The sequence below is a fragment of the Gymnogyps californianus genome, chromosome 8 (genome assembly GCF_018139145.2).
Source record: "Gymnogyps californianus isolate 813 chromosome 8, ASM1813914v2, whole genome shotgun sequence".
NCBI classification, from domain to species: Eukaryota; Metazoa; Chordata; class Aves; order Accipitriformes; family Cathartidae; genus Gymnogyps; species Gymnogyps californianus.
Window position 1 is genome coordinate 12316202 of NC_059478.1, and position 27869 is coordinate 12344070.

Genomic DNA, 27869 nt, shown 5'->3' on the forward strand with positions numbered 1-27869 from the left:
GCTTCCATCTCATACTCTCCACCACCTTTTTTCCCCTTGATCAAGGATCCTATTCTAGCCATTCTTGACATGGAAATTGTTCCATACCTTTGATTTTCCTTAGTCATATCTGAATCTTGTCCAGATTTCCAGATTCAGCTTAAGAAATAAATTGCACTTGGAAATATATATCTTTATTATATAGGGTAATCAGACCAACATCTGTGCTTATGTGAATCTGGGCCCATGTGTACAGGCTACGTATCTATTTTAAGATGTATACTATGAAAACAGGAACTTTCAAAATTATAATATACCTTGTACATGTACTCTAAAATATTAGGTTTTGGGGGGAGACGTTTATCTTGATACAACTCTTTCCCGTTCTTGATAAAACAATTTTTGATCTAGAAAAAAGTAGCTAAGAAGATCCTTAGGAAAAAATAAACATCTTTACAAGAATTCCACCACGATGCTCCCCCCCCCCCAAGCTCCTGTAAGAAACCAGGAGCTGTTTTGGGCTACATATTGCTGGTAGATTTCTTATCTTAAAGCATCTCTATTAATCCACCTCTACAGTAACATTTGGCTTTGCCTTCTGGAAAAAGTGGGTGATAGATTCCAAAACTCAAAAGTCTTAGTCTTGTATTTATCAGCTATCAAATCTGGAGCTGGTGATAGCACTTAAGCCTAAAGCAGACACTTGGAAAAAGTCAAACTGCTGAATATGCAAAAGTAATCCAACATTTCAAGCTCATATTTCTTCAACTCTATGCAACAAATAGATATCAATACAATGGATTTTATATACTACTGAAATCAATTATTTCAGCCCTTAAGTAGGACACTTTGGTATCAGTTATTTTGTTCTGTATTTATTGCTTTTAAGCTTTGGGAAAAGGAAAAAAATTGCAACTACATATAGCTTTTACACCGAACTTGGGCTCTTCTTGCCAAAGTGTAAGGACTATATATAATTTAAGCATAATTGTTTAATACTGATTTCAAAGTGTGCATCCTTAGTAAGAAAATGTTGAACACCGCATTTCTTAAATACATGCTTTTACTCAGGATTTTTACTGTGATATTTATAGTTAGAAACTAGATTTCAGAAAAACATTATAGATATTTCTACTAAAAAATTTTTTTAAAACGTTTGATGCACATGATGTTTGATAAACCCGTTAATTTAAAAAGGTGTTGTTCCTGTATTGCTATTGAAAATAAAGTCAGCATACGTTAGATGCCTAACTCATGTAGGTGCATTTGAAAGCTACAGCCACTTATCATGCCCCATGTCCTGCAACATTTTAAAAACATCACATAATGTTCTCCCATTTCACTCCTCTCTGACGTAGGGGGGGGGAATTTGACCTTTTTCTACCTTCTAATTAACTTTGAATGAACTTACCTAGCAAAAACGTTCTCTTAACCTACTAGTTCACCTGAGGGCAAAATTAAGGGAAAAGAAACAAAACCACCTTTCTGCAAAACAAAAAATGAATACCCTTACAGTTGGGAAGAATGTAAATAAAAAACCATGAGTAATCTATTCTTTTTCACGATGACATTTCTTTCAGATTCTACGTACAACAAACTAACATTTCAAGGCACACCAATACAACATCCCTTAAAAAGGTTAGTAATTTTAATTAGTTAAGTAATTTTCTAAGACAAATCTAAACATTACCAGTATTACAGAATTAATACAATTTAGAATTTATTTGATCCCTTTCAACATAAATTTATGTATTTCTTGCTTAGTATGTAGAAAGTAGAAGAAAACAGTAAATTCTCTTGAATGCATCAGGTTTTGGTGTTCAGTTTGCTTTTTGCTTTTCTTTTTTAAATTACCAAGCCATCTGAAAGATTCAACTGCTTCCTTTCTTTTCCTCTCCTTTTCCCCTGCCCCCAGTCCCTCAAAAAGAGAATTTATGCTTAAAATTTCGGAAATTCTATATCAGGCAATTCAACTTCTAAAACAGATGGACTATGTAGACACAATCATAAGGAAGTTTGTAAGTTTTTTTGAAAAGCTTTAGTAATAATCCCTGTATATACTTAAAGTGTACTTCAGTGCACAGTTGCAGCATATCTCCAAAGTTATTTATTGAAATTAGAACTGCTTAGTACTTCCATGATTAACTTTTTACCTTACCCACCACCATCTAAAAAAACCTCTTGATTTTTCACAGTTATATATATTTAAAGCATTTTCAGTGAGTTATTTTACAGGAAATATTAAAGTTTAAGACACTGCACTTGTGTGAAATATTTTTACCATAAACTCATATTTACAAATTTTCTTCTGAAGCGTCTACCTAAGAACCTAGGCCCTTTTTAATTCAGTCATTTTTAGAAATAAACTATATTATAGAAAGGTTTCACAGTTCTCAAAGACAATTCCAGTTTATGACGACAATGAATTTTAGCATAATTTGTTAGGAACGAACATGCCCTTTTGAAAAAGCACTTACAGTGTAACACTGTCTATACTAAATACAACCTAAGAAACACACGTGTTGATTTTTAACTCTCTCTGCCTTCTACTCCCCCCAAAAAGCAGCAAATTTAAATTATAAAATGACAATCCATGAGTCGGAACCATGTAGTGTCCTGGTACAGTATTTAGAAAAGTCAATGCCATCAGAATATGTACATACTATTTGTCTTTTACTAATGCATCATAAACATCACCATTTCTATTCATCCTTAATGCAGACCACATCCTTCGGTTTACTAAGGCTCTTCACTTCATCCAGTAGTCTTTTCGGTGTCAAAATATGAGTAGAACCTGACAAAAGAACATAAGTATTAACTGTATCAGTCTGAAATTCTGACTTTCAGACATTCCCTCTTTAAAAAAAAAAAAATCAGTTACATGCCAGTGTTTTTTACTGTACCTGGAAAACTGAAAAGTACAACAGTTCAAAGTGTTTTCATGTGTTATCGTAAAGTGTCATCATATAAATGTAAGTGTCACCGTTAGGTAGGCAGCATCCCTCTTCCACACACCGAGACATCCAGATTAGGACTCTTACTTTGGATACAAGTTTCAAGTCCCTGCTCTGCCTAGTTTGAAACATAAGCTCGAACCTGGGCCACTTTAGCTGTATGCAATTGTCCCAGCCTGCAAGAAATCTGCCCATTCTGTGAAAAGGCGAGTTAATGACAGGCTCTATCCTACAATCAAGAAACCATCTGGATTAAAGACTATCACAAACAGTAGTTTTCCACAGAAATATCAGTTACAGAAAATTGGCTTTTACTGACTAACATTTCCTTGAAAAATTTGCAACAAATTCCAAGGCTGGAGCAGCAAAGAAAATCCTTATTATTCTTCAGGAGTGCACGACTACATCTCTTGTTCTCACAGAGAGGGATTATAACTTCTGCCATGAAGGGTCACCCTACAGTTATAAAGGGAACTCTCAACTGTTTAAGATTAGGGCTGTCTTGAACCTTTAGTTTTAGTAGTGTCATTCTGAATGGGCTAATATTCCTCAAGTTCTGAAGCAGCAATACAGGAAGATTTTCATCTTGCAGTAAGCCACATGGAAATTTGGCAGTTATCACCCTCCCTCAGAAATCAGGATTACAAACAAAACTACAAGAATCATCTCTAAACAAAAGGGAAGATGGTGCTGTGGTTAGTGCCAGATATTACAGTGAAAGAGTGACCTACACAAAACATGGTTTTGTAAACAAGTCTCAGATGAAGAAACAGTCTTGTTAAACTACATTCCTGTTGGCCTGGTCTTTCCATTGCAACTCAAAACTAGGACCAGCATTAAACCTACCTCAACCACCACCAGTGAAACCAGCAAACAAAAAATAAACCAAAAAAAAAAAACCAACCACACACAAACACAAACTATTTTGAGGTAACACACTCTAGATGTCAGAATCAAGGTTGTCATTGCTTTAGGGAAGAGTATTTATTTATTTAAAATTATGGTAGATAGATTTAATCCTTTTTGAAACTCAAGACTAAATTTAATTGCCAGACATGGGCATCTCAAGCAATTCAGAATGCTTTAGAGGACCCTGCACCTGGACACCAGCTGCCACTGCAGATGGATACAGGTGTCTGGTAAGGTCCTATATCTAGGAGCTCTGTTTTGATACATCATATATGCAAGTGTTTTAGCACCTGAATTTAAACAGCATTACAGGAGATGGTTATTTGAAGCACAGTGGCTGATGGAACAAGCATTTGCTGCCTCTGAAGTATTAACCAAGAGATTACTACCCCAGCTGGTAATGCATGCATTTACTGCTGAATCTTAAGAAGATTAGGGAGATTACTTCAGTTTTCAGGCCAAAAGCTACAAATCATGATGTGGTTTGTGTAAAGTCTCTGAAGAAACCATGACAAGAACTAGAACATGTTGTAAAGTCAACTGAGCTACACTGAAAGTTTTTTTGGGTTGGTTTGTTTTGTTTGGGGCTTTGGGTTTGTTGGTTTTTTTTTTTTTTAAATACTTATCTTCCCTTCCTCCCAAAGTGAGTAATTTTGCACTAGTCTGCCAGCTTTCCTACTACTTCCAAAAGCAATGAGAGCAGTAAGTCTAGCTGAAGGTAAAGCACAGGCAGATGCAAAAGTTTGTGAGGGAACTGTAATGCAAGGAAATACAGGTCTAAGTCCTTTTTGCTATACATCAGGCTACTTCAATAATATATTTCTCTGACATAATTCATGATTATTCTTCTGTAGAGCATAATTGTATTTATTGTCCTTAATATCTTGTTGCAAAAAAACCCCAAACATCAAGCAATCTAGATAAACTGAAAAGATACTTCTAAGTTCACAGTTTTAAGAAATACACTGGCTATAGTATTAGTTTACTGAACCAACTTAGGGAATGTAAGAAAAAAGATCCTTATGTTTTCCAGAAACACATGTAGTAAACCCCTACCTACCACCCTTTTCCCAAGACAAGCTTACCAATAACAACTTCACAGGACTTGTAGGCTTGAGAAACTTCATAAGCACTGCGCATCTCAGAATACGTAATTCCTCCAATCACAAATATAATCAGTCTTGCACTACTTTTTCGCTCATCTTGATAACTAGCTTTAGGTTTCTGGCGCGCACTGTAAGAGATTTCATAAGATGACATTTATATAGCTTTACTGATTAATTTTGGTAATAATTATACACTTAACAAGCAGTAAGAATTTCTGTCATGCAGTTCATGGTTTGATTATAATTTCAGCAAAAGAATTTAGGCAAATTGATAATTAAAAGAATTTTAATGAAAACAAGTTATCACATTACTCAGAAACTATTCAGTTACCACAAGAGGGAAAATAAATACAAAGCAAAAACATTGCTGCAAACACAGCTTACACACAAAGGACTTCTACTGAGCAGCTTAATCCTGAATGCTAGCAATTCCAGTGGCATTTTTCATGAGAGGTGCGTTTGAAAAAAGCTAGAGTCTTAAGTTTTTCAGTCTCCAAATGTGAACAGAATCTCTAAAAAAATATTTGGTTGTTATCAAATAAGACTCAGATAGCTAGGAACAAAAAAATAAAGCTCTTAAAATATACTTTCTAACACACACATGGTAATTGCAGATTCAGATTAAATCATCTGCAGTCCTGATCTCTCTTTGCTAGGGTGCCTAAAAGATTCCCAGATTTCACCAGGCTATAAGACAGAGATCCAGTTACAACGTACAAGGACTCGCCCTAGTGTTTCCTTGCATTGATCATCATAGTGCATATCCAGGAACATAAGAACACACCAACAGTTTGGTTAGCAGTGTAAGTAACAAAACTATTTTCCTAAGGTTGTGTATCTGTACCTTTTGTCTTTTATCTAGTAAGGTACAAATTCCAATTCAAGTGTGTCCTCCACATTTAGGATATGTATAATGTTTCCCTCCCTATGAATTCCAGAATCTGATTAGCACAAAGAGCATTCCTGCGAGAGAAACACTCTTATCGCTATTCAGCTGTCTCACTATTTAAATAACACTACCAAAAGTGATAAAGGTGTCCAATTGACAGGTATTGGTCATGAGGTTCAAGAGCTAGTGAGATTACAAAGGGAAAGAAGGGACGGTACAAGTTAGTGAGCTAAAAAAAATTCCAAAATCACCTCTCAGTGCTACTCAGTAAATATGCAAGTACATGGAACACCATTTCACATTCATTAGCAAAGAATTCATTTCAAGACCTCCAACTTTTCTGGACTTCTCTAAACCATCCCCTGACAACAGGGGTCAAATGTCTAACAGCCCATATTCCCTAATGAGAGAGCCTACAGAAGTTGCATTTACCTTACTGAAGTCATTAACTTCAAGAATGACACCACCACTACCACAGCAGAAATAACTTTCAGAAGAAATGAAAACAGTCTTTTTCCCTAGGTCACAGTATACTGATAATCCATTCCTCAAACCACTTCACACTAAAAAGCTCAATGGTTTAAACTTCTCATTCTGGGAATATGGAAATGTTATTTCTAACTTTGAAGCAAAAGGGAGATACTCCAAATAAAAAGCTATATACAGCTAAGTAGAGTTATTAAACTAACAACCAAGTTCAGTACGTTTTAGATGAAATAAAAAGACAGGATTTATACATTAACATTACCTTATATACATTATTCCACCACTTAGTAAGTGCACTTTTATAACACTTTAGAATGCACATGACAGAAATACTGAGAAATGGGTAAATTATGTTCCAGGAAATTAAACAATTTACCTTACTGCTCCTGAACCATTCCAGGTAGGAGGACACTGGGAACAATAAGGCCAGTCTTTTGAATCTAGTTTGTTTTCTATAGCATCCTGAAGGGCAAAACAAAGACCCACTTTAAACAGCCATGTAGACCCAAAACCCACCAAGTTTCAACTTCCAGTAAGGATGTCTAACTGGAATTTAATGCCAGCACACGCAATTTCTTAGAACAACCAATCGCAAGCAGCATTTCACGAACAACACTCCTATGTAACAAAATGCCAGACCACGTAATGCTAAAAATTCTTAGAAGGCTTTTGTACATCACAAGGAATTGGGAGTACATATGCTTTCTTTATAAACATAGATTGACTTAACCGTTCAGATTTCACAAGCAGCTTTTCATCTGTAATGACCCTAAGATATTTAATTTCTCTATAGCAGTATATGAGAGAAGTTAGTGTCCCCTGAAGACACAAATGAACATGTGAAAGTCACCAAGAATCTATGAATGACAGCACTGGCTCAGACTAAAGGTCCAGTGAACTCACTATTCTGTCTGACAACAGTCACTAACTGATGCTTAGTAAGAGGTTTAAGAACAAAGCAACTACAGTTCTGGCAAGTAACATTTTCCAGCCTCTACCGATCTACAGTTTAGATTAACTGCAGTTTAAAGACCCACTGGAGGGGAAAAAAAAAAAATCCAGATCTTTAAATTACACTAAACACTGCCAATCACAGGACAAGCTGTTCAAAAAGACTTTTTGCTTTCACTTTCATTTGCTTCACCTTTAAAACGACCTCCAATAAGGAGTATTGCTAACACACAGCAGTCTAATGTTCTATATTACAGACAGACTAGAAGCGATCACTTTGCTCAACAGACATATTTAACAGAAGTAACTCAAGATACTATGGAATTTCAAAAGACAGGCTGTAACTGCTCACTTGAGTAAATTTCTGCACTGCAGCCATGAATTAACTAGGTCAAATTTACCTCCATAACATCTTTGATAATAGGCGTCCACCTAGAAAGTTGAAAAGTTTCTTCTGAAGAACGGTCCCTTCTTCGGTGTTTATGCTGCTGAGGAGCAGACTGAAAAGATTTTCAAAATGCTGTATTATACAGTGTATTTGGATCTTTGAAACTTATTCCCAGTTAGTAGCAGGGAGAGCGGGGATCAGTAGGAAATTTTAAAGAAATAACAACAACAACGGACAACAATTAACACCTGCAGAATTCAGGATACACTAGAAATACCAATTTCAGAGACAAGGAACTGAGTAAGTTGGCACTTTCCAAAACCAACTAGCTCGTCACCATCTGATGATTTTAGAGGGAACAGTATAGGTATCTTACTTTGAAAATTATTCACGTGAATTGTTCAAAGGATTTACCACTTAGACACACCATAAAAACAAGAATTCCTAGTAATTGCCTGCTTCCAAAAAAATGACCTGGATAATACTGCTAAGAGTTGCTGAAAGAGCTGTAGACAAGTGCTTGGGTGGTAGGAAATTACATAAATAAATAAATACATTCTTACTGAAGAGATAACAGGAACATCAAGGTATTTCCAATTTCTTATCATATCACTATCACTTTCTATTTGTACGTTCTGGATCAGCTTGTCCAAGTTCTCCTGGGTAGTTCCTTCAATATAAGGAAAACATACAACTTAGTTACCATGTGACTGTGAGTAAGACCAATTTTGTCTCACACATTCTGGGCTGTTACTTAGTCCAGGATTTTTTTTTGTTTGGCCAACCTACTCTAAGTTTAACATAATAATCTATTTTAGATAATTTTTTGTTTAATGGTCCATTTTTGAGACCAGAACTCAATATTGTTATAGATTCCTCAGACCAACATACTGCCAATTTCCTCCTCCTCTACTACAAATTCTTCCCCACTGACTTGATTTTCAGGTTGCAACGGACATGGAGCTCTGCCTTTAACACCTTCGATACTATGCAAAAAGGAGAAAATTTAAACTGTTGCACACATCAAGCACAGGAATAACGGTAAAACACTGTATGGATCTGCACTTGTATTGACTCTCTTAACTCCTTATCAATAGTATCTTTGCTACTAATTTGAGAGAAGAAGCTACAGAGGATGGATGGTATTTCTTTCAAACTCAGCCATCAACTTCAATACAGATGCTAACTAAAAACACTGGACTATCCCAAAACTTGAGTTGAAGTCCATACCACTGAGGAAAAAAAAAAAAAAAAAAAAAATAGGGCAGCTTATCATACCATTTGTGCTAAAGATATACAGGAGAATAGCTCTAATTTTGTCATAGCTCTCATGACTTTTGTTGAGCAGAACTGGAAGGAGGACTCTCATAGAGTCTTTTACTTTTTGACCTTCTGCATCAGTTCCAAGAGCCAAGTCCTAAATTAAAAACAAACAAACATGGTTTTAGTGAGTAGTCATTAAAAAAAGCATTGTTTTGTGTGTTTTGAAATGCATTTTTGTGAAACCATAGATTTCATGAAACAATCAAGCTGCATCAATTTAAACTCAGTATGAGAAGTCTTGACATAACTATTTCAATAGTTACAGCATTATAACAACACTACAAGACACTCTTAAACATTTCAAAACTTTGATATCTAGAATTCATATAAGTGTAAATTATAGTTTTTAACTTGAGACTAGTAGTACAATGTAATGCCTCACCCTAACAGGTGCTTTTCCCAGACATTTTAAAAGGGCTTCCTTCTGTAGAACGTAGTAAGGCAACTTCATAGGAGTTTTGAACAAAGAAAACACAAAGATGATCCTTGTACAAATCAGCCAGATTCAAAGACAAAAAAACAAAATTCTAAAAGCACCTCTTTTATCAGCAGCGTAAGAGCCTTATATATCTCACTTAGCTTTAATACTACTACCTCAAAAAGTGATCGCAAAAGAGAGACACCACTTTTGTCAGTTAAAAACAAGCATCTATTCCTGAAAACAAAAAAAGGTACATTTGCAGTAAGTTGTTGTTTGGTTTGTGGTTTTTTTTAAACATACCTGTTCAGTTTTACAGAGCCTTTCTATGTTAGATTTGAACTTGCTCATGCAATCTTCTGCTAAGTTAAGATGAACAACTTGCTAGAAGACCAAAAAAAATAAAAATCACAAGCTGCCATAACTTGCCACACCCCCCCCCCTTTTTTTTTTTTTTAAACACATCAAGCAATCATTTTTACTGGTTACAAGAGTCAATCCTTCAACTATCCTTCAGTACCACTGTTGTGGTTAAACCACGACAGGCATCACACATTTCCTGTGTTTTACCCTTCACTTAGAGATTGACCCCCATAATACCTTTTAAAACACTAAACTTCAATCCTCAAAGCACACAAATCATTTAAGGTTTGGTTGGTTGGTTTTTTGGGGAGTTGGTTTGTTTTTTTTTTTACATGCTAAAATGAAACACCTGGAAACAAGTTTTCTTCTCAAAATTTTACAGTAGGTGAACATATTAATTTGGAGAAAAGTTATACAGCACACTTAACAGGAAAATGACAGAATAAAACTAGACTTCAACAACACAGAAAATTATAGTGTACAAAATGATTTATTGTGAAGTTGTAGTTACAAAAGGCGCCTTACCCTACTAATCTCTTTACGATAGTGCGGCATCTTTTTCATTAACTGGGTCAGAGCAGATATTGATAACTGTGAAGAAATGATACAAGTTGAAAATTTTTTCCCCCAAAATTTGACATCCTTATTTCCCTTCCTGTTGCAGCCTTGCTTCCCCCCCACCCCAAAAACTGCCATTGAGATAAGCCTCAATTTCTGTAATAGGTCCATGAATTATATAGATCTGACCAGCTGAAAATAATTAAGTTACCAGGAAAAACAACAATACTTTAATTTAAACAACTTACTTTTCCTTCTGTTGCTTTTCTTTTTGATGAAGCTTCTTTCAAAAGTTTTGGTATTTCCCTGAAAAAAAACAAAGGAAGTAATCAAATGCAACAGCACCACAGTTCTTAAATCTTTTCTTAAAATCTTTACGTAAAATCTTAGAAGAACTGTGCAACAAGAACTTCTGCAAGTAAAAGCTTCAAATACAGGTCTCCTTCAGAGAAGAGAGTGGTTTTTGACAAAGGAAACTGAAGTTAAATATTCTGTTTACGATATCTCCATAATGTCATTTGATGCAATAACTTGCTAGTACTTTATGCAAAATAATCCCTTCAGATTTAAAAGATTTGAAGATACTTGCCAGGAAATAATTTTATTTCCATTTTCCTCAAGAACTGTAATTAAAATTAGTAAAATTGCATACCTCTGTACATACTGTATTTTTGAAAGTATGTTTTCTTCCTGGCATCGATTATTTAACAGGATGCAGTCTATATTGCAAACCATCTTCACTACTGCCTGTATCCCTACTTAACAGCTCAAATACATTCCTTCTCAAAGACACTTTTATAGCTTGCGTTTTTGTTATTTATTCACATACTCTATCACATCTGCAATATGCTTGTGCCGAATCTTCACCCAGAGCTCATCATCTTCCTCCAGAATTGCCTCCCGTTCCTTCCCAGCAGGTCCTTCTGTTTTGTATCTTCCAAGAGAAAATTCAGACAGTTGTTTGGTTTGGGGTCGTTCCCCCCGCCCCCCCCCTTCATTCTCATAACTCATTAGAGTATTACTTGTTATGGTTTAAGCAACATACATGGTAATAGCAGTAACGTACACAGGTTTTAAGTTATAAGCCAAGCTATTGCCCCACACAATATAATTTACAGAAGGATTTTACAGATTACATCTTTGAACACAGAAGAAGCAGATGAATTTTAGAATGATTTTTTGGGACAATAACTTCTGGACATTCTTTTAAACCAACAGTAACTAGAGTTTCAATCATACATTTACATGCACCTCAATTTCTCTTCAGCTTCCAATGTCAACCTCCCTTTGGCTTCAAATGCAAATTGTGTGCAAAGTAATACACATTGAGATTGCAAAGTGCAGCTTTCTATATCTACTATAAGATGTTTTGTAACTGTGAAGGAAAATGAAGTCCGAATCACCAACAAAATAGACTCAGTAGGATGAATTACTTCACATTTACAAGAAACATGATTCACAGCACTACAGACCAGCTATTACTTTTCTACAAACAGAAATAAACCTATAAGCAAGACAGCAATCATACTACATAACATTTTCACATTTATAGAAACTCACACAGCGTATACGGCCAGAAAGCAGAAAAAACATAAAAAAATTACAAGATTAATCATGAAAGTCAGATCATGGCTACCTAGAGAACATACTCTGCTACATTTTCATACCCAGCAAATTTCAGATTCATAGAATTCTACGTTTTCTATGAAAACATTCACTCAGTGTTTCTGACAGAAGATACGCATTCCTGTTTGCTTAACTAAACAATGAGGCAATTAGGTCTCATTTGCTGTAGTGGGTCATCAGAAAGCAAAGTCGTACCAAAATCTTCCATGTCAGAACAATCCAACAGCAAAGTATGTACCTTATGCAAAACAATGTCACACTATTCCAAATAGTGATAAAATAATGCTTATAAACTGGACATGGCTTACCTAAATGGGCATTTAGGATAGAAACATGTAAACTTTAACAACTACACAAATTAAATGACTGGAGCTATAAAAAGTAAGTGTTCCTGAGAAATAAACTAAGCTTTTTCTCAGTATTCGATTACTGGTGGTCTTTGCCTTGTTAGGCCAAGAAGGTTGAGAATATGAAAGAAAAGGTAGAGAATCTGAACATGCACTACCAATGTTTTGCTTCAAGTCTAGTACAAAGTTGTTTTTAAAAAAATGCTATTTGTTACACTCAAAACTTAGCAAAAATGCCAATTAGATCCTATCTAATCTCAATTAAATGAGGACGCTAACAAAAAGAGGAAGTTACAGATTCAGGAGGAAAGACTAATAATGAGTGAAGCAACCCTTAGGTAATATAAGCAGTTAATATTGCTATGGTGCAATTCAGCTAAACAATTCCATAGATTTTTATAATCAAGAATAAAGTGTTTAGATTTTTTTTTTTAAAAAGTACTTGCTTGTAAGTATCATTTTCAATTGGTAGCAGATCATATGCCATCGCCTGGAAGGTGAGTTCATGAAGTACAGTTGATACTGGGTCAAAGCCACGATCAATTATTATTAGTTGGGAGTGGGTTTTAGCCTAGAAAGCCATCAAATAAACATAAAGTTAAGACATATAGTACAAAGTTAATGCATGTTAAATCTATTTAAAGTTACAGCACTGCAGACATTTTTGGAAAAATAACTGAAAGAACCTAAAAAGTATGGTCCAAGTGCTTATCAACATAAATAGAAATAAACGTTTAAATGATAACCAGAACACAGTGGTTTTAAATACTAATTTTAAGGCAATGCTCTTAGCCCATTGCAATCCATTCAGTAACCTCACCTAATGAACAAAAAATGTAAAGAAAAAAAAAACCACAAAAAAAGGCCTCCCACTGACTTTTCACAAATAAGTGTATTGTTTGTATTTCAGAGCAGATTATTTATACTGTGGTGCAATACACAAAAAAATCATCTCCAAACATTCAACTGAAGGTTTCATTTTCGGGTTTAGTAAAGTGGCAGTAGGATCAGGTACATTTATTTCTGTAGCAGAGTGAAATGTCACCAAGTCCGAATGGTTTACCCCATATTTCTGTGTTTAGGCAGCTGCCCTAATCTGCCCTGATCTGTAGTGACAGATCAAAAACATCATTTATGTGAAAAGCTGTATCTTTGTGGACAATAAATCCCTTAATGGGAGACATTTAAATTCTGTAGTGAAGTCCTTTCTTCACATAGCCCTATGGAAGGTGATGTTAAAACAAGAGTTATCCACTTTTTTTTCAGGTTTGTATCATCCCCTACATTATCATAGGGCCAATTTTTCAAGTACAATTAGTTTGATCACACAAATTACATTTGCTTACATACAGATTTACTGTATCAGTTACTACCTCTAAGTTGCTTTCATACACAAAAACAACTAAATGGCAACTAGTTGTCTTTATTAATAAATAAAATCTGGTTTTGTAGAACCTATTGTCAAAACATATTCCAAAGATTATTTTTTTTCCTCAGACTTACAAAAAAAGAAGCAAACATTTTAGTTCTCTGTCTACCTTTATTTGGCTTTTCTCATCAGTTTTGTAGTAGTTTTCAAGATTTTTTTCAACAAGCTGTGCAAGTTTGCTGGCTTTATCAGATGGTCCGCTGGGAAAAAAGGAAGCATGCAAAAGTAACTTCAATTTCTTCATCAAAACATTAAAATGCTACCTTTAAAACAGAAAGAACTCCCTAGATTGATCTTCTGGTTTCACAAGCAGTTTCTGAACTCCATTCTAAGTATTTCCAATATATTTTCACTCTTACATTATGATTCCACTCTTTGAATGCTTCAGGTATTTCACACAGTAGAAACAGCTTCAGCCAAAAGACTGACATTAGCTGGCATATGGCCCAGCACCTAAAAGTCTTACTCAGAGGCAGGAAACAAGAAAGAAAAAAGAAAAAGAAAAAGAGAAAGAGAAAAAACAATCAAGCAATTATTTCTTTGTTACCTTTGCAGAGAATAAGGCACCACTTCACGTTACACCACAGAATGCAATTCTTGAGCATAATTTCGGATGCCTACTTTGACTTCAAAGATACTACTCTGTACTCTCTATCAAAGCTCAAAAGAGGTATTCTCCTCAATATCTCTACTACAAAGAAATCCTGATCCCATCTGCCTCAGCAATTTATGAATTCCTTGATGCCACGTGGAGCTGCAAAACTACCAACAGGAGCAGTTCTGTTACAGGATTATGCATGCGGTGTATTAGAATGCAGCATATTAGAGTGTCATCCTACTAACCAAACATGAAACAAGCAGTTCATAACAAAACAGCATATAGTAAGTACTGTTATATGAATACACAAAGAAGTAATTCACTGCTCTGCCTACACTTCACAAATTCCTATCATTCCACATTTCAGATTTGTGGATTAAAAACAATTAATCCACAATAAAAGCAACTATGCTGCAGCCTCAAGCTATTACCAAACAACGTGGGAAGTCCTAGAAGTGAAAGCAACTACGCTATACAATACTTTTTACCCCACCTTTTATATCGTACTCCTGGATTCTCATCTAGCGTGGCACATAAGGTAACAATTTGTTCAGCCATTACTTGCATTACAGCATCTTTATCCTTTGTCTTTTCCAGAGTTGGACTGTAACAGCGGTAGAATGCATCTGGGATATTGAGAGTAAATACCTATGAAAAGCACAACCAAGAAAAAAAAATGGCTTAAACTGTATATTGCTAAAATATCTGGTAAAAGAATTGCTAATACTTTAAAACTACACGCTGTAATAAAAAGTCATACATAATATACTTAAAAAAACAAACCCACACTTCAGTCCTCTTTCTCTGTCCTGTTGAGCTCATCTGCTTCTTGTTCTCACACTCTTTTCCTCTATTACTCTCCTCCGCTATGTAAATGACTTTCTTTTTCAAATTGCTTACTGTCTGTACAGATGGAGGGACCCAAGACAGGCAAACTAAATACCATCCCGTGTCTTGTACAGAGCCATACAATGCAATATCAGAATGGTCATAGCAGGTATCAAGTTAAATTTGTTTAAAATAGACTTTTACATATTGTATGTGTTTATTATATAAAGACTTCACCTCCAAGAACTGAAATTCTTTAAATGCATTAAACCTTGATTAAAGATGTTTAGTACTACACAGAAGAAAAACTTTTTCAACAGTTTAGTAAATGGAATGCAAACATGGAAATAATCCCATTGTCAGTAAATTGATTTTCTCCAGCTTCAGATGGACTCTGTAACTACAGAGCCAAAGAATAACATCCATCCAGATAAAGACGTTTGTTTCATTCAAGCAATCACTTGGACTTTGCCCAGAGCTCAGTCTGATTATTTACTCATATCACCCCAGAAAGCAGGCCCAGGGATTTTAAATTAGGAAAACCAGTTAACATTCTGTGTTCCTTTGCTAAGGATTCAAAATGTTCTCACAACCCAAAATACTGAGAACACAAAACTAAACTAAAACCAAGAGACTAAGTGCTGCTTATTTTCAACTTTAGAAAAGTAGTCCCAATTTCTGCTTTCATGGTAAGTCCTCCAGAGAACCACGACAACAAAATTTTTGTATGCCTTATTTGGTAGAGGAAGCTACAAAACTTTTTCTTAAGAGCAGCTTTAGCAGAACTCCCACAAACAATTTGAAACAAAGCTTGGGAACATCAACACCACTGGAGAACAAACAAACAAACCACCACACTAATTATTCTCTGATGGCTTCGCAATCTAAGTAAAAACCCTTTATTATAAGAAGGAGCATGTCTTCACACTAGGAAACTGTATCACAGTAAGACATGGATAGCAGCAACCTCTCCTATATTCACCTGCCACTTGGTATACATAAGAGTTCTGACCCTTGATATGTCCATAAGGTTTGAGGAATACAGGAAAGACTTGTGGGAAACTTCCATGGTTAGTTCTACAACTCCCAATAGTGGACAGGGTTTGGGGGCTTCACTGTATTAGTGAGTATCAGAGTGCATTTCAGCCTTCTGTATCTGATGAAGTGCATGAGCAAAAAATTATTTCTTAACACAATACCCACTGTGTGGTTTCACATGGAAACCACTCATTGGCTTCTACTGGTGGTCTCAAATTTTTACTTGAGAAAACATGGATTTCCATGTTTTCCTCTCAATAAAGTTTGCCAAGTTGTTACGGTTTTTGTTTCTCTTTTGTGAGGCTTTGGTTTTGTTCCCCTCCCCTTCAGTTCTCTTCATCCATTTGCTCTCCTTTTCTGATTTTCACCAAGTAGTTAGTTCTACTTATTCCTATTCCTACACACTAACCTACTTAGTCTGTCAAAAGAACACCTCAGTATAAGCAGCAACAAACTTTACTGCTTACTAAAGACAAGCCAGAATACTTTCCTTCTCTTAAGGAATAGATTCCTTCTCTAACCTCTCTACTGCAACTGACTCCAAGTCTTGCAAAGAGGTCAAGTGCAAACAATAAACCTTTGAGTATAAGAGCATTTTTTTATCCGAAAAATATAGGCAAGCACTGGAAATATGCCAAAACGGCAATGTGTCTCACATGCAGTTTGTCACTAACAAGAAAACTACATTCTATTTAATTGTTTTCTAGCAGGTCAACAACACTTGAATATAGTCCTCCAGACTATTTTCTGCTGTTGAGATAAAGAATGAAACTTACCTGAGACTCATATGGGAAGAAGGAAATGTTGATCTCCTTGCATCTCCTTATTGATTTTGCACAGGAAGATTTAATTTTATTGAAGAGGTTATCAGGACAAACTAGGAAAAAAATAGATTCTAAGTATAAATCATTTGCGTGTATTCCAGCTGTTAACTCACTTATAAGCTTACAGTATTCAGAACAGAGAGACAATTCTAAATTAAGAATCAATTAACAGTAACATACAAAAAAGTTGCCAAATCTTCCTAAAGTGAAAGAGAATGTATAATCAATATTTTGTGTTTGAGATTTTTTCAAGAAGCATCACTGGTCATTTTTTACTAGCTTTTGGCAAGCGAAGTTGTAGAACACTCATTAGCAGTCTGCAGCAGTAAAGAATATTGAATTTATCACAGCAAGAGTTTCTGCTATTTCTTCTTATAGGAGAGAGAAAACATTTCCCAAGCTACAAAAAGGTTAAAGGGAGAAATAATGTGTACATCAGACAGCAAAACACAGAGAAATATGCAATTTAATTATAGATCTCAAATGTGTTCCACTATGCTTACAGGCTACATTGGATCCCAGTCTAGAAATTGAATTTAAGGAATATTTGGAGGACACTAATACTACACAGATTTGGAAGTGACAGAGCTATTTCTCTAACGCCTCTCAACATGAAAAGTTTTGGCAAGCATTCAAACTAAAAGCTTGCACACTTGCAACAAAGGAACATACAGCATGATAGCAGTATTTTTCCAGAACAAGAATAGCTGCATCCGCATAAAATGAAACAAGAAGCCAAGAGTTTTTGATAGTAATTTGATAACTGCTTTGAGAACATACAGTAGCAGATACGCACCATCCACAGACATCCACAGAGACAGCCACAACTCAGTCTCTGCCTTCAGCAGCACACTTGGTTTTTTTGTTTTCCCTTCTTTACACACCATTTTAGTCACGCTGACTGACTGCAGAGGAACACGCAGTCACATTAACCCCATTTGCACTAATTGTCTCTGCTTTGCAATTTGTATCACGCATGCAAGGGCTAAGTATGCACCTTCTTTCAGCTGATGGGAAAAAGCTGGCTCACAAGTCTGAAGGAACTACTCAAAATAACCCATTACAAGACATTGTTCTTGCAGCAAATTCTCATGCATTTATATTTTTGAGTACTATTTTGTTTATATGAGATACACAGTTTTACTTGAATTGTCTTCCTCCACACTCTCCAACATAGGAGAAGACTGGAATACTTTAAAAAAAAAAAAAAAACAAACCCAACCCTAGATTAACTAAATTAAAAGCTGAGGTGAGGAATGATCAACATTGTTTGGTAATTGTGAAAGAAATTACTATTGCCACATGGCATGGTGACCACGTCCTGGCAACCCAAATATGGTTAATGACTTGAGTCTCAAATCTCTCAAGAAACAGGACCCAAAATTTTCATGTACTAAACTATAGGAAAGAAAGTTGAGAAGCTTACTTATTTACCTACATAAAGTTATCAAACTACAACACAAAAGCTTACTTACAGTCAGTGAAATACACATATGCTGCTTTGTATCTGCTGGATGATTTAGTGATGAAGTCATCAATAAGTCCATCTACAGACTTATGGGGGTAGGAAAAATAAGAAAAAAAAAATCATTACAGTGTTTTGCCTTTCCTCCCATACCAGATAATGCTTCTCCCTCCTCTCCTCCTGCTCTGTTAATTACCCAGTCCCGCTTAGGAATACTGCAAATCAACATATAAGAAAAGAAAACACTTAAGCAGAAGACTTTTAATTCCAGACCAAGAATAATAAACAATTACAGAAGGTCAGTCATGCACCAAGATCAATTTAGGAAGCACATAAAGGAAGATACTTGCATCATTTTCCACCTATAACAGTGCTGAGATTTATTCTCTCAAGAATTGTTAGGAAGTAACAGTAATCTCTTATTAGAGCCATTACGTTGAATTCTATTGTTCAATGTATTGCATCATTATTTGATACAACGTCTCTTTCAGTGAGGTTACTAATATCTAAGCAATGAAACAGTGCCTCCATTGATGAAAAGGTACAGACTTGCAACATACTCTATGGTGACATTGCATTGTGTTTTCATTATGGAAAATTAAGCAAAGGAGCATCACACAAAATGCAGAAGTTAAGTACTGCATAGTTGTACACAGTAAATAAATATTTTAAAATAAGATTGCTTTTTCAGTCTGAAAGATCTTGCTACACTTTCTTTAAAATACTAACCTTTTTGGTGGGAGTTATGAAATATATTGCTTTCATGTGTGGGACAGGCTCACGGTTTTTATATACGTTCTCCACCACTATAAAGTAAGAAATATTACATTTTTATAATTAAGAGCTTTATGCATCTATAAGGAAACCACCATACATAATTTAGTATAGAGGTGATAAAAATAAAATAACACCAATCAAGTTGTCCACAAAATTAGTGGCAAGGACCCATCTTCTGCCAAGAGAGCCTTGATTTTTTTATTTATTATTTTAAATACAGCTAGTTACCACAAGACTTCTTCAACCCTCAGTCTAGTGTCAACTAAATTTGTAGGACTAAATTTTTTCTGTGCCCTCACACAGAAAAGTATTGCAATATAAACATGCTCAAACTATGGGGCCCAGTATGTGCTATCTTGCAAGAGAACTGCCTCGGCAAGATTGTTCTTTTTCCAGCACATTGAAGGAGAGGGAGAATGAAACTCTGCAGGGCATCATTTTGGACTAGAGCCTCTTCTGTCCTTTGTTTGCCTATTTCCTGTGCACTTACTCTGTTTCAATATAATTGCAGACGCAAATTAAGACATTTTCAGCAAATCAGCTTCACTCAACTCTTGGTTTTCTCTGTTTAATAAAGTCATTACTATATAGTGTTGCAGTACACTAGCTTGAGAATGCAGAGAGATTCATGTTGCTCAGTAATTTTGAGGGGGAGGAACAAGGAAGATAAGTAATGTAAGACATCTGGATGTGGAAAGATGGGTTCTTTTCAGTAGTGTACTCACTAAAAATAAAAGGTTTCTTATTGATGAACAGGATACATGCTTACTGAAAGTTTCTCACAAAGGATACGCAATACTTCTTATGATTAAAAATACACTCCAAAAAGTGAAATGTATACAGCTTTGCTATTATACTTCCAGAAGAATCATGTTATACGGAATAGTTGGAACAAGAAGAGTCTTGCTACTTGTGGAAAAATAAATCTAAATAATGCTCTCTTACAAAAGAGTTTATAAAAATCTAAACTTAAAGCGAACTAAGAACTAGTTCCTTTACATTTTTGGTATTCATTTCAGTTTCAAAAACAGGCAGGAAAAAAGTTCAGCAGGATGATACACTAATAAACATTACAGAAAGGTCAATCATAAAAAGCAACTTTGAAAAGTGTCTTCTGATAGGAAGAACATCCTTTAAGTTATAGGGAAGAAAAGCCCATAAAATTTACTAGAGAGAAAATACTTTTTTAAAATACACGTAGAAAAACAGAGTCTTGTCTAAATGGGCATACTGCATAACTGAGGTCTATCACAATCCATCTGTTACTCACTTTTGACAGTGGCCAACATCAAGGAACAGGAAAGACATTCCAGCAGATGAGAAACTCCACTCCACTAGAAACTACTCCCAAATGGTTTGGAAAAGTGACAATCTAATTACTGTTAATGTTGCTTATGGGTTTATTCTAGTTAAAGTAATCATTGATATAATTTAGTTTCAAGTTTTTGTTGGTTTTTTTTTTTTAATTACAGAAAGCTCTCTTGTTTTGAGAAGAGGCTAATATATATCTGCACAACATAGAACTCAAATTTAAATTCTTGCCTCTATCACATCCATTTGCTTGCAAACCCCTCTCATCAGTTTGTCTCCTGTTCTCATTTTGTCTTCAGTACTTAAGTTTCTCTGCCCTTGTATCCTAACTCTACTGTTCATAAGCATAAATGAATTCAAAGCAGCAGATATTACTGATTTACAGAACACACTTGGAAAAAATGCAGAGAGTAACTTGCCTATTCTTGTATGTTTTACTAACATTAGCTTAACTCTTTACTGAGCTTTGTTTTCCCTTAACTTCAACTGACAGATAATATCCTTAAAATCACTCTGTGACAGATGACTCTCATTTACCCCATCCTGGACATTAGCAAACAAACACCCACCCACCCGCCCCCAAAAAACACAAAACAAAGAAACAAACCCAAACAAACAAAAATAAATTTTAAAAAAAGCACAAAACCAACAACAAACACAAAAAAGTGATCTTTAGCAAAAAGATTTTTAAAAAGGGTTTTAGCTTCTAGGCAGAGAAACATTTGATTTTTCATTAAAAAAAATCCACAATTGGCTAATTACTGTACAAGCCAGAACGTCTGCTAGTCTAATATCCCATAGCTACTTGCCTTCATCAACCAAATTAAGACAGTTTCTTGCAAGGCTACCATCAATTTTATTCTTTCCCTTTTTCTTATCAGGATATTGCCATCTGTATATTAAAAAGAATTATGCTTACCTGTGATACCCTCTGCCAGTAGATCAGTCATTTTGCAGCACAGTGACAGTAATTTAGTAGTGTAATCATCTAAAAGAATTATCTAAATATATTAAAAAACACAAGTATTTAGATAAATTAATCAGCTATAGTAAACCCACGTTATTTCCTTAACAACTTGCCATGGAAATTTGAAGCTGAAATCTATTTCATTACTCTGTATCTTTTCATGACCTGCACATAGCAACTTTGCAGTGGGAAATTAATATCAAATAGTATCAGAAGGCAGTTCCCTACATACAGGATTTCAAAAGATGAGCTCCATCTTAAGTAAGTAGCTTGCCCCCACTACTGCTACTAGAAAGTATTTTAAAACTTTCACTTTGACACAAGTCTTTTGAATTCCTGCTAATTTACCCCATGGCCTGCTTAAATATATCTGTACTTATTCTAAAACTGTTTTACAGCTTAAGCAGCTCTTAACAGGTATCATACTGCTGATTGCTGCTCCACATGTACTGCACAGCAGTATAGTTTTTGAAATTAAGTACAAGTCTTTCAAAAGAAAAGTGAAGATAAACAGAAACAGTTTCCAGTTTTTTCAAAACCTAAAAAAGAATCGAGACAACTAACCATTTCTTCAACAACTAACCAGTTCTTCCTATATTAGCCCTTAGATTTTTCATTATGTATTATAGAGAGATCTGAGTTAACAGAACTAAAATCCATTACTTGGATAGAAAACAATTTTAAGTGAAAGTGCCAGCCATTAAATGATACTTATTTGTTGTATACTCAGTGATACAGATTACTTGTTCAAGTGATTCTAACAATCTTACAAAAACTATAACAAAACCGTACCTTCCATTCTTCCTCTTTCCTGCAGTCATCAAATACCGATGATTTTAGCTCTGTAAGAAGAAACAGAGATAGACAGTTTACCAGTTAGAGGAATCAAATTGTTACTAAAAAAAAAATTCACCCATTTTGACTCATATGTTTAGAGACCTAAATAAGAATAAAATAAAAACACCACACCACTGAAATACCTCTACAGAATTCTTGACCACAAACTGTCCCTGCCTGTTTCAGAAAGATGTAGCTAAATTTTTCATTTTTGCTAATAATAAACAGCTCCATAAAAATCAGTCTGAATGATCACAGGCCTGTAAATACTTGACTTTTTTTCTATTTTTTAGTGAACTCCTCCACTAAACAGATTGTGCACATGCAAAAAATTTAAGCTACTCTAATAGAAGGCAGCTGGACCAACACATTCACAAATAGACCTATTTTAAAATATATGCTAACTTCAGATGTCCTTGTTCTTTCTCTAGAATTCCAGAATAAGCCTAAGAAAATACCAGTTCTTTCAGGAATTGAAAGTTATCTTAAATAAGGTATCCATTATCTTTTCCTGCTATGACCACTTTGGGAGATATGTCAACTAAAAAGCTTGTACAGAATTCAGCAATAGGAGTCAGCATCTAGTTATGACCCACAGCTTTTAAAGATCATCAGAACTGATTTGCAACTTTCAGGAGTGGTGTCATCAGGCTAATGCAGATTTGATGTCACAGCAGTGGTATGTATTAATTAAAAGTCAGAAGATTTTGGGAACTGTTTAAAACCTGATGTTTATAAGCACAGGAATAAAGAGGTCTGATTGTTCTGTTCTTTTTTCCCAGAGAAGAGAATTTCAGATTAAGCTGATGACTACTGCTCTCTATCAAAATAGGTGGACCTTTTTCCCCAAATGAAAAAATGAAAGTAATAGAAACAGAAGCCTAAAATACAAATGAGCAAATTCAGCACACATTTTGTGATTACTGCCAAGTGAAAGAACCATAAGAAGCTTCAGAATAGTAGGTACACATACAACAAAAAATACACCTATTTCTTCAGCGTTTATAAATATTCATATATTCACTTATGTCCAAGTCCCTTTGGCATGACACTATCACAAGATACACCATCTCTCCCCTCAACTTCTAGTGCCTCGGAATTCAGCAGTTTCTTCCAGCTGAGCAGCCTACCTGCTCGTGCAGCCTTCATTTCATTTCAGTTTCACCTAACACTGCATAGCATGGTTATATTTTACAAAGATGTCCTACACAGACTCTTTCACATTAACACAAGTCTGTTTTGAAAGATGAGTACTTCATGCTTTAGCTTTCCAACATGTGCAAGTTACTTTTTGCAGCATTGACATTCTTCATAGCAACTTAAAAACCTTACACTCTGCCTCATCTAACAAACTGACAAAAACACTGGTTTAAAAGTTATTTAAAGCACGTTTCAAGAGTGCTTTGTTCACGCTGCTAAACAGTAGAACTCAAGCTCAGTTCTCCTGAACCTTTTCCTGCTTATACAACTCCCGAAATCCATTATCATTCGTCCAACTTGCACTCTTGGCTGCTTCCAACTCAACATCCTTCCTGTTATACACAATCCACAGTTTTCAACAAGTTCTAGGTCTGCTTAGCCTGGTGTAGAGACTCCTATAACTTCTTTGGATATACTCTCTATAAAATTGCAGAACGCTCATCACTCCATAGCTGCTACCAAGATGTATTTGTTGGTAATACCTGAATCCAGGACATAATACAGGCACATTTCTTCCTGTCACTTTTATACTGTGACTTATTTGTTACTTACATTTTTCTAGGTCTGTACACAAGGTGTAAGAACAAATCTTTAGCCTCATGAAAATTTCATTAACCTTCATATTTTCCGAGAACACTCTTACCAAGGAATTAGTCCTTAGCATTAGACAGAGTTCTTTTTAATAAACTGAGTGCCTGAAAGCCTGGTCCAAAATCTCAAATGTATTTTTTCTACAATACTTTAACTTACTTGCCTATAAAATAAACCAGAACATACAAATGCATAATCCAGTTGTGTCTTGAACTTCATTTCTGTAATTAAAAATAGAAGTCAGCTTTCTCCCATCATGAAAAGATATTTTATTCCAAGCTATCTGTGTACCAGATACAGTGTACCTGCCCCTGCAACATTCCAGCTGCTATTTGTTTTGTCCTCAGTCTGCAGCTGCTTTACCCAAATAACTGACCTACGCTGGTTTACAGGCTCTCAAAATCATCTCATTTGTCTCCAGTAAGCATTCTGAATGCACCAAAAACAATCATACCCAGGTATGAACAGTGCTCCATTTTTGTCTAAGCGTTCATTTCCTTCTCACAAATTCCACACCAACCATGCATCTTAACTACTTTCACTGATTTTGTCTTCTCTGAATACATTCAATTAGTTTAAGGCATTTTTCTTCTACTTTTACTTCCCAATCCAGATAAGAACTATACACAACCCTGACAGAACAGCAGACTGCTCAATCCCTGTGTGGAAATAAAACAAACAGAAAAAAAACCAAACCACATCCTTGGCAAAGTTAATGACCCATTTATAACACACTTCCTGAAGAAAGGACTAAAACAGCTTTCACTGTAAGCAAGTGTTCTGGAAAATAAAGTTGCAGAAATGCTGAATCATTTAAAAAATGAATACAGATATCTATGGCTAAGCTAGAATCTTATTATACAAGTCTAAAACACATTTTAAAGTTGTAAAAAAAATTAAAGACAGATTTCCTTGTGGAAATAACCTTATTTACAGATACACACACAGAGATGCAGCATATAGTTCATTTTATAGTTTTATCCACAGGAACTACTGCCTCCTAAATACAGGTAGCTTCCCCTGCCCCCGTAACTGCGAACTTAACTGACAACAAACTTCGATGAAGTAATCTTTTCACACACTTCTGCTTAGATTCAGTCTAAAATTGCACCTTACAGAAAGGGTTAGCACAATTGAAAGGTTTTTAACAGCACCATACCAGAGCACAGGTACAACACTCTTTGTACACACAACATAGGTACAACTTCTTTGCCAGGAATAAGATACACATCGACACAAGCTGCTACATGAAGCATTAGCATCACTGACACATTATTTTCAGACAAATCAGCCTTAAAAAAAAAAAAAACACATTTGCTGAAACATTAGAAAGCAGCAGTTTATGGCCTTGAATTATCCATAAACGAAGTGCCAGACAATGTCTAAAACTTAGTTCACCAGTCTTCATTGTTGTTGTAGTCTTGGAAAGACAAGAGTAACTAGTTATCTAACAAAGCATTCTTTTCAGAAGATTCCTTTTTACAAAGTCTGCAATATAAATGTTTTATTATTCACACTGCTTCACCATCACTCTAATCTTTCTTCCTCATGGTCTTGTCCGCACTGGCGATGCCCTTTTCAAAAGTCCTTATACGCCCTGATGACGCACTAGTGCTTTGATCAAGTTCCCTCCTTTTAAGGTCCAAGTCTTCTATAAAACACCTCAGGACAAATCAATCACTTTACAGTCAAAGGCACAAATGACTTAACAGAGCAAGACAGGACAAGCAAAACAGCATAAGTGGGGATTTCTAAAGGTCAAGTTTTAAACAAAGGGATCTAACTCATGCGAGCAGGGTACAGATGTCAGCAATCGAGGACTGAACATCACAGAAACCGTCTGCTTTCCTCTTTCTCCCTTTTTTCTATTTTCTCTTCCAGTAACACAAGTAAGCACACTGGAGCTTGCAGGAAGAAGCAGAGGAGGAAAACGCAGAGCAGAAGGCAGCGGGACCTTCCCATTCCAGTCACAGACAGTCACTAGGCTGGCTGAGCTGCTCATGGAGTCACAACCTCAGTACAATTAAGTCTGGTGTGAGGTGGCTGCTAATGCCTTACCCCAGAGGTCTCACACTACCTGAAATACTATTAGCCCTTCTACTCCAGTAAGACATGGAGCAGTTACAACTTCATTTTCTCTAACAAACACCAGCAGAACCTGTTCCTAAACATGGAGATAAAAACCTGCAGTTCATTTATGAGAGTACCTGGGGACACCTTCAGCTTTTTCTTCTGAAAATTGTGAAGCCCAACATAAAGCAGGCAGTGCCACTTCGTGACAGACAACCAGAGAGCCCCTTCTGAAGCCGGGAGCGCTCTCCAAAACTGCCATTTCGGAAGCAACAGGGAAGTCCTTGAAGAGCTGACTTCAGTTTAACCTCTTCAAGAGCTGGCATGGCTGGCTATACCCTGTATAGTTCACCCTTACCTCGGAATAAGGCAAAAACGTTTCCATCCAGGTGCCATTACTCCAGGCACCCGCGGCACCGCCGCAAGCCGGGGCGGACGCCTCCCGCCACCGCGACGAGTCACTAGCTGAAACAGCCAAGGAAAAGCAACCACCTCCCGCCTCTGCCGCACACCGGGCTCCCCACAGAGCCGCCCGGCGCCCGCGGCAGGCCCGGCCGCCCGCCTCAGCTCCGACACGCAGCGCGGCTCCTAACGCACCTCCGGCCGCGCCAGGAGACGCCCCGGCCTCACCCTCGGCGGCCAGGGGACCCCCGACCCCAACACGCCGGGCTACGAGGAGGCGGCGCGGCAGCGGCGAACACTCCCGGCCGGCCGGCCCGCGCCGCCGCCCACCGAGCGGCCCCAGGCCACTCCCAGCCCCGGGGGGCAGGGGGAAGGGGGCGCGGAGCGGAACCCCACACTCACTCTGCCACACCAGGCTCTTCAGCCCCCGCACCGCTGGCGCCATCTTGCTTGCAAGCCCCACCTCGCACCACCGCCGCGCCACTCCCTTCCGTTCCCCCGCCCGGCCCCGCCGCGCCCTCTTCAGAGGCGGCAGGCGGAGCCGGGCGGTGGCGGAGTGCGCTGACTGCTCGCGGGGCGGGGCGGAGCGGGCTCCCGCCGGCCGTGCCAGCCGCTCCGGAGCCGTGCCAGCCGCTCCGGAGCCGTGCCAGCCGCTCCGGAGCCGTGCCCCGTTTCTCTGCGATGATGGGGTCTGAAATTCCCGCTGGGGAAGCGCCCGGTTACCAGGGCTCGTCCCCTGAGGAAGGAGCGTCCTGTTGCTTGTCAGAAGGTGAGCCCGGGACGCCGGGAGCCGCCTCCCGAGCCCCGAGGTGAGCTCCTTGTGCGGTGTGGGGAGCAGCCGGGGGGGCCTCCGCGAAACCTGCCGTGGTCCCGGGTCCCCTCGGGGTGTAAAACTCTCCTCGCCATCGTGGCTCCCTCATAAAAACGGTCCCCAGGTTCCCTGTTACGTTCGTGTAAGCCACCGAAGAAAACACTATCGGTTCATAGATACCGTTTCTTGACGCCTAAAATCGTCTGTCAGAAGTTATAGTTTGAAGACGTGAAAGCGTGTTGTCAAAGGGGAACCAGCAGCTGGTACGAATACGAAGAAATTAGAGGAAAAATTCTCTTTCCACAACGCGAAGCATGAGGAAGAGTGGTTCCCAGTCGGTATGGCGGTGTTCCATTCAAAGGGGAGTACAACGAGGGCATCATTCCTGACAGAAAAAAAGATCCTTGTAAGTAGGCAAAAGTGG

General features: G+C 37.0%; 1 protein-coding gene across 2 annotated transcripts; it reads right to left on the reverse strand.

The window, feature by feature from the left end:
- Positions 1–1674: 1674 nt before the first annotated feature.
- Positions 1675–27079, reverse strand: STXBP3 (syntaxin binding protein 3). 2 transcript variants are annotated; one of them, XM_050900903.1, is made up of 19 exons: positions 27037–27079; positions 22327–22376; positions 21487–21568; positions 19209–19285; positions 18490–18568; positions 16967–17067; positions 14818–14972; positions 13836–13926; positions 12744–12868; positions 11154–11258; positions 10573–10630; positions 10292–10357; positions 9707–9787; positions 8941–9079; positions 8226–8332; positions 7676–7774; positions 6700–6785; positions 4928–5076; positions 1675–2773 (listed from the first exon to the last, which is right to left on the reverse strand). In XM_050900903.1, the coding sequence occupies exons 1-19, from the start codon at positions 27077–27079 to the stop codon at positions 2682–2684; spliced, it is 1785 nt and encodes a 594-aa protein (XP_050756860.1). In that variant the 3' UTR covers positions 1675–2681. The 2 variants fall into 2 exon arrangements, with proteins under 2 accessions (XP_050756860.1, XP_050756861.1); XM_050900904.1 differs by lacking the exon at positions 27037–27079 and adding an exon at positions 26830–26868.
- Between the last annotated feature and the right edge of the window lie 790 nt (positions 27080–27869).

Bases quoted from the DNA above. Each gene is read 5' to 3' on its own strand.
- STXBP3 (XM_050900903.1), bottom strand. From the start codon at position 27,079: ATGGCGCCAGCGGTGCGGGGGCTGAAGAGCCTGGTGTGGCAGA. The intron at 11,259-12,743 runs GCAAGTACTTTT...TTCTCTTGGAAG, and splicing joins ATTGAAAATGATACTTACAA to ATACAAAACAGAAGGACCTG. The intron at 10,358-10,572 runs GTAAGTTGTTTA...ATTTCTTCACAG, and splicing joins GAAAAGCAACAGAAGGAAAA to TTATCAATATCTGCTCTGAC.